The sequence below is a fragment of the Piliocolobus tephrosceles genome, chromosome 5, assembly GCF_002776525.5.
Source record: "Piliocolobus tephrosceles isolate RC106 chromosome 5, ASM277652v3, whole genome shotgun sequence".
Classification (NCBI taxonomy): domain Eukaryota; kingdom Metazoa; phylum Chordata; class Mammalia; order Primates; family Cercopithecidae; genus Piliocolobus; species Piliocolobus tephrosceles.
Window position 1 is genome coordinate 86,771,075 of NC_045438.1, and position 9,629 is coordinate 86,780,703.

Here is a 9,629-nt window from a genome sequence, read left to right on the forward strand (position 1 = left end):
GGATAAGTGGTTTTTTTGTTTTTGTTTTTGTTTTTAGGTGATAGAGTGTCATTAGCGTAAGAAAGGTTAAGCAATTCAAGTATATGTACAAAAAAAGCATGCGGAATCCATAGATGGGGCGTTGCTTTAGGAAATGTTAATTTCTAGGTCCTACTTCTGTTATAGTTGGACAATATACCCCTAGAGTCTCCTTACTTTGTTCGTTTAATGACTTAACTTTCATTGGAGAGCCAGTTTACTGTCTGTGTTACCTATAATAGTATAATTGTTCCAAGTTTTTTTTTTTTTTTTTTTTTTTTTGTAGAGACGGAGTCTTGCTCTGTCGCCCAGGCTGGAGTGCAGTGGCACAATCTCCTGCTGCCCAGGTTCAAGCGATTCTCCTGCCTCAGCCTCCCCAGTAGCTGGGGATTACAGGTGCCTGCCACCACTCCCGGCTAATTTCTTTTGTATTTTAGTAGAGACAGGGTTTCACTGTGTTGCCCAGGCTGATCTTGAACTCCTGAGCTTGGGCAGTTCGCCTGTCTCGGCCTCCCAAAAGTGCTAGGAGTACAGGCATGAGCCACGGTGCCCGGCCCAAGTTTTTTTAATTGAAAAAATTTGGGTAGGGAGGAATCAGCAGTTTATTTTATAAATCCTGCTAAATCTTTGTGTTGTTTATGTTATTCAGACCATATCCATCCTTTGTACTTTCTACCTACCATGCCTTGGCTAACTTGATTAGCATCAGGGCTAGTGATGATGGGTAGGAAAGAAAAAAATGGTCTTTCTGTAGATAATAATGGAAACGGTCATTAATAATTTGAAGCAGCATTGTTAATGTTGATGGTTAATGGAAGTGTTGCCTTGCCTATGTTACAGATTAGCTGTCTTCTCTATATTTCTTTGATTGTTACTTTGATGAAATGTTTCCATTGTCTGTTGTTTTGCCTTTGCCTCCTAGATTTCTTACAAGGATTTTGGTTCCTCTTAATGGTGTATTTTCTTGGTAGAACTAAGAATTCAAGTTTTTGTTGGAAGTTTTGTAGTATTAGGTATTTTCTTATAGTTAATAGCTCCTGTTTTTAGAACATTTGGAAGATACCAGTTCCCCCCTCATTATACCAAAATCCGTCATCCCCAGAATTACTCCTGTTTTCGCCTTTACACACTTGGTATTTCTTTCCACCTTTTTCTGATATTTTAATTGTTTTTGTTAATTACTAGAATTAGTGATTGGATGACCAATTTGAAAACCCCTGATTTGTCACTAAGGCGGCTGCTTGATGTTAAATTATAAGAATCTAGGGAATGTACATATTTTAAAATAATTTATTGTGTTCTTAGTTTAATTTTATTTGTAAAATAAGGCATTATAATCTACTTGTCCATAATTCTGTGCAATGGTGGATTCAGCCATAGCTCTGCTACATTCAGGTAACATATTTCGGCTGTTAAAAGATTATTAGTCTGATGGAAGAGAAAGACATAAATGCTATGTGAGAAAACAAAGTATATGGCAGGAGTTTTCAACCTCAGCACTGCTGATCTTTTAGACTAGATAATTCTTTGTGACAGCCTGTCTTCTGAGTTGTACGATGTTTATCAGCATCCTTCTGTCTACCCACTAGATACCAGCAGCAAGTCCCCGCATCTTTCCAAGTTGTGACAATCAAGAATGTCAGATGACTTCTGAGGGGCAAAATCACTTCTGTTAAGAACTGTTGGTCTGTGTTAACATGGAGGAGTATTTTGTTGACCCTTTTAGGATTTATGGATTGAAGTATCGGGTGGTTGAACTCAATTTACAAATATCCAGAGGAGTTTGTGTGGTTAAAAGTTTCAGGGAAGGAAGGCAATATCTTCAGAGCCATAGGAGTATAAAAACTGCATGTGGCCTGGCGTGGTGGGTCACACCTGTAATCCCAGCACTTTGGGAGGCCGACGCAGGTGGATCACAAGATCAGGAGTTCAGAGACCAGCCTGGCCAACATGGTAAAACCCTGTCTCTACTAAAAATACAAAAAATAGCTGGGTGTGGTGGCAAGTGCCTGTAATCCCAGCTATACTCGGGAGGCAGAGAGAGGAGAATTGCTTGAACCCAGAAGGCAGAGGTTGCAGTGATCCAAGATAGTGCCACCGCACTCCAGCCTGGGCGGCAGAGCAAGACTCTGTCTCGGGAAACATACACACAAAAAAACCCCACGTGTTTAAAAGTTGATATAAAAAGGTATTCGAGAGAGAAAGGAGAAGTAACAGGAGTCATCCTTGTAATTTTTTTAACCTTGTGCCTCTGGCATAAATGTAGAGAAATAGAGATAAACCTGGGATCAGGATGGCCACGCACTTGAATAGCCTGTACAGAATAGTGGGGTAGAAAGCAACACATTTTTCTGAACTAGAGGTATGGTATTTGAACCTTACTAAATTTTGATTATCTGGAGATGGAGAAAGGGACAGGGAGGACTCAACTTTCTGAATTACATATTTTCCTCTGTTACACCTGCTGTACCTAGCAAGAATGGGCATAATAGAAGAATGGTTTCTTTTGCTATAAGGTGGTTCTATAAAGTTTTATGGAAATTGATGTTGGTTCTTTAGTTTGTGTAGCTCCACATGTAGAATAGATTTTGAGGTTAGGTGTGGTAGGATTAATCAATAATTGTTGCCGCTGCTGCCACCATTATTAGTAACATAAATTTTGAGGTGGTAATTTTCCCCCGTATAATCCACTTTTCTAGATTACTTGGATACTTTTGAACTTGGGTTTGTGAATAATACTAATTGGTTGATTTGTCACTTTGACACATTGCTGTTTGCCTCTGCTTTATGGTAATCTGGGATATGGTTACTTGAAAATTAAATTCACTTTTTACTGTCATTTTAAAGTTGTTTCTATATACTTTTGCTGTGACCAATCTACTTTTCTTTCTCCTTCCTAACTTTGTTATATGCATAATGAAAATGAAATGGGGAAAAAGTACAGTTGGATTCAGAAATAAAGCTGTCTTTTTAGACTTAAATATTTGAAGCCCGAAATTTCTTATTGCAACTTTTGATAAGAGGAAGGGAAGATGGAAAAATAGATTTAGGTGCTGGTTAACAGAAAGGCAGAGATCTTGCTGATCTTGGGATCAGTTTTTCTTGTGTGAGAGTAACTGGTTGACGGGATGAATTTAAGTAAAAGTTAAGTTTTTGAGGAACTGGCACTTTTTGAATTTAAGGTGCTGCAGATCTTATTTCTAATCAAAGGATTTAATAACCTTTTATTTGCATTAAATTGGTTCATAAACTTGTCCAGTGGGTCTTGTTAATATAATCTGTTTCTCGTAATTCCCTTGTATGGGAATTAAGGTAAACTAGTTTTTAAAGGATGATTTGCTCTTGTGTATCTTTTATAATAAACTCTTCTAGTTGTATATTATAAGTAATTTAAAACATGATGCACTTTTTATCTTTTCAGTATAATAATCATGAAATTCGTTCTGGAAAACACATTGGTGTCTGCATCTCGGTTGCCAACAATAGGCTTTTTGTGGGCTCTATTCCTAAGAGTAAAACCAAGGAACAGATTCTTGAAGAATTTAGCAAAGTAACAGGTAAGTTGGATTTATTTGGAATGAGGTGCAGCTTTTAATAATGAAGATAATAGCATATTTCTGTCAGTTAGGCATTGTTCTAAATACAATTATTGACTCATCAAATCCTCACTACAACTTTATGAAGTGTAGGTAACCCCATTTTTAAGATTAGAGAAACAGGCATTCAGGGATTTTGGAAATAACTCGCCAAACATTATACAGGTTAGTAGGGAATACAGCTAGGATTTGAATTCATTCTGTAAAATCATTGTTCTTTCCATGTTTTGGAAGATTGTATTTCTTTGTGTGTTCTTTCTCTAGGTGTTAGTTGATGTTCTTAGTAGAATTGTGTGAATAATGATTGATTTTCTTCAAATTACAGGAATAATAAGTATTGCCATAGCAGAGTTGTTTTTTTGAGACAGTCTTGCTTTGTCGCCCAGGCTGGAGTGTGGCGGTGTGATCTAGGCTCCCTGAAGCCTCTACCTCCCAGGTTCAAGCAATTCTCCTGCCTCAGCCTCCTGAGTAGCTGGGATTACAGGTGCGCACCACCACACCTGGCTGATTTTTGTATTTTTTGTAGAGGTGGGGTTTCACCATATTGGCCAGGCTGGTCTTGAACTCCTGACCTCCAGTGATCTGCTCACCTTGGCCTCCCAGAGTGTTGGGATTACAGGCGTGAGCCACCGCACCTGGCCCATAAACAGAGTTTATATATTGTCAACATGATAAAAATTTTTTTGAACTGTAAAATGTCTTTTATAACAACTTATAAATGACAGGTTGCTTTTATTAGAAAATATATCAGTCTGCCAGCAGTGTCTAACAAATTATCAGCCTCTTATCAACCTTCAGGACATTGGAAATTTTTATGCAGTACTTATAACTTATATTTTATTTGAAATAAAGCCATTGATATCTAAGACCAGAAAAGTGCCATTAAAAAGAATTTTACTGTTTGCATAATAAGAAAAATAGCCATGTTTGATCTATACTGCCATTTTCTTACAACAGTTATATGAAGATTTTTTATTTGCCTCTCTGATTTAATTAGTGAAAGCAAAAACGGTCCTTAGGTCTAATTAAAAGAACAAATGTTCTTTTCTGGAGATTTCTGTGTTGAAAAAATCGGAAACAGATTAGGAAAATAATCTGGAGCTAGTTTTTGATAGTCTTTTATAAAGATGTCTCGTGAAGAAAAGAGATGACTTTTCATTTTGATATTTAAGTAGTATATTAGATAAATCCTTTGATCCACTTATATTTGCTAGTTATTTTGTCTAATTTCCCTGGAATGGTTGCTTACTTGCAGAGGGTCTTACAGACGTCATTTTATACCACCAACCGGATGACAAGAAAAAAAACAGAGGCTTTTGCTTTCTTGAATATGAAGATCACAAAACAGCTGCCCAGGCAAGGCGTAGGTTAATGAGTGGTAAAGTCAAGGTCTGGGGGAATGTTGGAACTGTTGAATGGGCTGATCCTATAGAAGATCCTGATCCTGAGGTTATGGCAAAGGTAATGATAGTCAAGTTAAAAATCTTTTTTGAGGGATTAATGGGAGAAGTGCCGGGGGGTTGGAGGAAACATAAAATGAATTGTATACATTTTTTTATTTTTTGAGACAGTCTCTCTCTTGTTTCCCAGGCTGGAGTGCCATGGTGCCATCTTGGTTCACTGCAACCTCCGCCTCCCGGGTTCAAGTGATTCTCCTGCCTCCCAAGTAGCTGGGATTACAGGCACCCAGCACCATACCTGGCTAATTTTTGTTATTTTTAGTAGAGCTGGGGTTTCACCATGTTGGTCAGGCTGGCCTCAAACTCCTGAGCTTGGGATCCACCCACCTCAGCCTCCCAAAGTGCTGGGATTACATGTGTGAGGCTACTGTGCCTGGCCCTGTACACATTTTTTTAAACCATATTTTTAGAGTTGGGAGAAATGTTCTTTACTAAGGAACTAGGCAGTGCACACTGGAAATACTATGTGCCTACAAAGTGAAAACAGAAATTGATTCATGGATACTTAGCCATAATTGTATAGCCATCACAATCTTATAATGAAGTAGCCTACATGCTGTAGACAGTTCACTTCCATTTTGTGTTTTTTAAGAGCAATTTGAGTTTTTGAGAATGGCACCATTAGTTTACATGGTTTTGGGGTTAAAAGTCTTACTCCTAAAAATAGTAAATTATACTGGCCCCAGCAGAGCTGCTTGCAGTTACATTTAGCCATTCTTAGGTATCCTGGTTTCAGCAGTCAGTGGAGACATTCTATGAGAATAAACATGCCTTGAGTCAACACTTTATTACACATTAGTGCAGTAATTTGCAGTTATTGGTTCTGTCCTTTGTCCTCTTTTTTTCTTCTTTGGTAGGAGACAGGGTCTAGGTCTCTGGCCCAGGGCTAGAGTTCAGGGGCATGATCATAGCTCACTGTAGCCCCAGGCTCAAGAGATCTTCTCACCTCAGCCTCCCGAGTAGCTGGAACTACAGGTGTGTACCAACATACCTAGCTAATTTTTTAAAAAAAACTTCTGTGGAGACAGTCTCCCTGTGCTGCCCAGGCCGGTCTTAAGAACTCAGCCTGAAGCAGTCCTGCTTCCCAAAATGCCGGAATTACAGGCATGAGCCACCATGCCCCAGTTACCCTCTGTCTTTTAAGAATTCCCCCTTTATTTCTTAAAGGTTAGGTGTCAGATACCACTGGTTTAGTTAAATTGAGTGTAATGTGAACTGCCAGGGAACTATAAATATTATTGAAGGATAAGTGTTCTTAGAGAAAAGAAAATAGTTAGGATTCTTTTTTCCTCTGGCCTGTGAAGTCTCACTGGGTTAGCACTTTAGATTAACACATTCAGATGGCATTCAAGTATTTTAGGAGGAAGTGATAATGTTAGTGAAAAGATTAAATTTTGTAATTGTACTTTGAGAAGCTTTCAGGATTGAGAGAACAGTTTATCTTATTTTGAACATTTCTTCCCCCTTTAAGATTTCAAAAGCAAGTTCTAATTAGTTTTGATCACTGTGTTAAGTGCTAAACATTCCATAGCTTTCTTAGAGGGCATGGTATTTACTTTGTTAGGAAAAGATTATCTTTTTTTAATTGCAAAATGATTAATTAGTAATTATTACTGATGTAGCCTGTAGTCTACATTTTTTTTTCGTAGACTTCATTAGAGCAGTTTTAGTTTTAGGTTTATAGCAGAAAGCACAGAATTGCCATGACTTCTGCCCCCTACACAGGCACAGCCATCCTCACTGCTAGTATCCTGCACTGGAATAGTATGTTTGTTAAAATTGATGGACATAGATTGATCACCCAAAGTCTATAGTGTACATGAGGTCTCACTCTAGATGTATGTTCTGTGGGTTTGGAGAAATGTATAACCGTGTTTCCATCATAGTATTATACAGAATAGTTTCACTGCCCTAAAATTCCTCTGTCCTGTGCTTAGTCATCCCTCCCCATTCAACCACTGTCAGTCACTGTCTCCATAGTTTTGCCTTCTCAGAATGTTACATAGTTGGACCATACATTATGTAACCTTCACATTGTCTTCTTTCTCTTAGTAATACATATTTAAAGTTCTTCTATGTCATTTTGTGGCTTTTTACTTACTTCTTTATAATGGTTATAATATTCCTTCTGTACGTGCCACAATTGTCCATTCTCCCACTTAAAGACATCTTGGTTTCTTCCAATTTTTGGAAAAAAATTTTTTTTTTCTCTTTTGAGACAGAGTCTCGCTCTGTCACCCAGGCTGGAGTGCAGTGGCACGATCTCGGCTTACTGCAACCTCTGCCTCCTGGGTTAAAGCATTTCTTATGCTTCAGCCTCCCGAATAGCTGGAACTATAGGCGCGTGCCTTCGCACCCAACTAATTTTTGTATTTTTGTAGAGACAGGGTTTCATTATGTTGGTCAGGCTGGTCTGAAGCTCCTGACCTCAGGTGATCCACCCGCCTCAGCCTCCCAAACTGCTGGGATTACAGGCAGGAGCCACTGCGTCTGGCAAATTTTTGGCAATTACAAATAAAGCTCACTGTAAACATCACTGTGTAAGTTTTTGTGTGCATGTAAGTTTTCAACTCTGGGTAAATAAGGAGCAGGATTGCTGGGTCATATGAAAGTGTGTGTTTAGTTTTGTAAGGAATCGCCAAACTGTCTTTCAAAAGGGCTATACCATTTTGCATTCCCACCAGCAGTGAATGAGAGTTTCTGTTGCTCTACATTCTTACCTGCATTTATAGTGTGTTGGATTTTGGTCATACTAATAGTTTGAACTTGCAGTTCCCGAATGACAGATTATATTGAGCATCTTCATGAGATTCTTTGCCATCTGTGTATCTTTTTTTGCAAAGCATCTATTTCAGGTCTTTCAACATGATCTAGCAATTCTCCTTGATATTTACCCAAGGAGTTGAAAACTTTTTTTTTTTGTATTCTGACGTTCTTCTAATGGCTTGTGATACAAGTTAACTTTGTAGGGTGGGGTGGTGGTATCTTAGAAATTGAACTCTTTGGAAATAATACGGGGTTTTTTTTCTTCCCCCTAGGTAAAAGTGCTGTTTGTACGCAACCTTGCCAATACCGTAACAGAAGAGATTTTAGAAAAGGCATTTAGTCAGTTTGGGAAACTGGAACGAGTGAAGAAGTTAAAAGATTATGCATTCATTCATTTTGATGAACGAGATGGTGCTGTCAAGGTAAATATGGTGAAATTATAGGCATCTAAATCAGACTAACAACTTCTAGTCATCTTAGAATCTCAAAATAGTTTTACAAATTGGAGGAAACTTGGAAGTCCATGGAATCCACTCAGACTAAAACCTTTTGGTTTTAGTGAGCTTGGCAGTTTTCTAAGTAAAAATGAAAAATAGTTGAAGATCTGCATCTTTATATAAAATTATCTGACTGCCTCCGTGGGGCTTTCTGTTGTCCTTCCCACATTAATGATAAATGATTTTCTAGCTTTAAATGAATCATAATTATCTGGAAGTCCTATTTTTATATTGACTATTTAATTTTTTAAGGCTATGGAAGAAATGAATGGCAAAGACTTGGAGGGAGAAAATATTGAAATTGTTTTTGCCAAGCCACCAGATCAGAAAAGGAAAGAAAGAAAAGCTCAGAGGCAAGCAGCAAAAAATCAAATGTGAGTGAAATTTGTATACTTAAAAATTGTATAAATTTTAATATTGATACACTAATTGGAAAATAACAGGTGTTGATCAGATTTGTTAAACAAATGCATAACATCCCTTTAAAGAAGACTTGAACGCTTTGAGTCATAGGGAAACACCAATGATCTAAAAAAGTATTGAACTCTTACTATTGACCATATTTGTGAAAATAATCAGAATTGTAAATAAGTGGAATTTTGGTAAATTGGCAAAATGAAAAATCTGTGTAGCATTTTTTTGTTTTGTTTTGGGAGACCGAGTCTCGTTTTGTCACTAAGGCTAGAGTGCAGTGGCACTCTTTCAGCTCACTGCAACCTCCACCTCCTGGGTTCAAGGGATTCTCCTGCCTCAGCCTCCTGAGTAGCTGGGTTACAGGCATGCGCCATCATGCCTGGTAATTTTTGTGTTTTTTTTAGTAGAGGTTGCGTTTCGTCATGTTGGCCAGGCTGGTCTCGAACTCCTGACCTCAGGTGATCCGCCCGCCTCTGCCTCCCAAAGTGCTGGGATTACTGAGCCGCGACGCCCGGCCTATCTAGCATATTTTCTACGTATTTTATAGAATGTTCTCTTGAAAATGTCTTAAATATTAGCTGTCCAAGTATCTTCATATGTTTGGTTAAAGGGTAGAGAGTTTTTTTCTCTGAGAGGTAGGAAATACTAAATCTCTATTCATGATAGACTGTTTCTTCACCAGTAGTGCCCGTTGCCACCCCAAAAATTTCATGTGCCATGGATGGATTTTGAAAATGGAATGAGTATTAAAATTACAACAGTGTGATAAGAAAACAAGTAGGTGTGCAATGAGTTATACTAATTAGGGAGACCTTTTTAGAGAATCTGTAAATAGGTATCTGCTTAAGACTGAAGGAAACTTAGTTGGGTAAGAATTG

General features: G+C 38.1%; 1 protein-coding gene across 7 annotated transcripts in view; it reads left to right on the forward strand.

The window, feature by feature from the left end:
- SYNCRIP (synaptotagmin binding cytoplasmic RNA interacting protein) overlaps nucleotides 1-9,629 on the forward strand; it is a 35,343-nt gene that overhangs the window by 16,232 nt on the left and 9,482 nt on the right. For 5 of the 7 annotated variants that reach the window (XM_023205242.2, XM_023205241.1, XM_023205239.3 and 2 more), the window contains 4 exons: nucleotides 3,440-3,575; nucleotides 4,870-5,075; nucleotides 8,113-8,262; nucleotides 8,590-8,711. In XM_023205242.2, coding sequence (XP_023061010.1) covers nucleotides 3,440-3,575; nucleotides 4,870-5,075; nucleotides 8,113-8,262; nucleotides 8,590-8,711 — 614 coding nt within the window. The remainder of the gene's footprint in view (nucleotides 1-3,439; nucleotides 3,576-4,869; nucleotides 5,076-8,112; nucleotides 8,263-8,589; nucleotides 8,712-9,629) is intronic. The other 2 variants (XM_023205240.2, XM_023205237.1) reach the window with 1 other exon arrangement.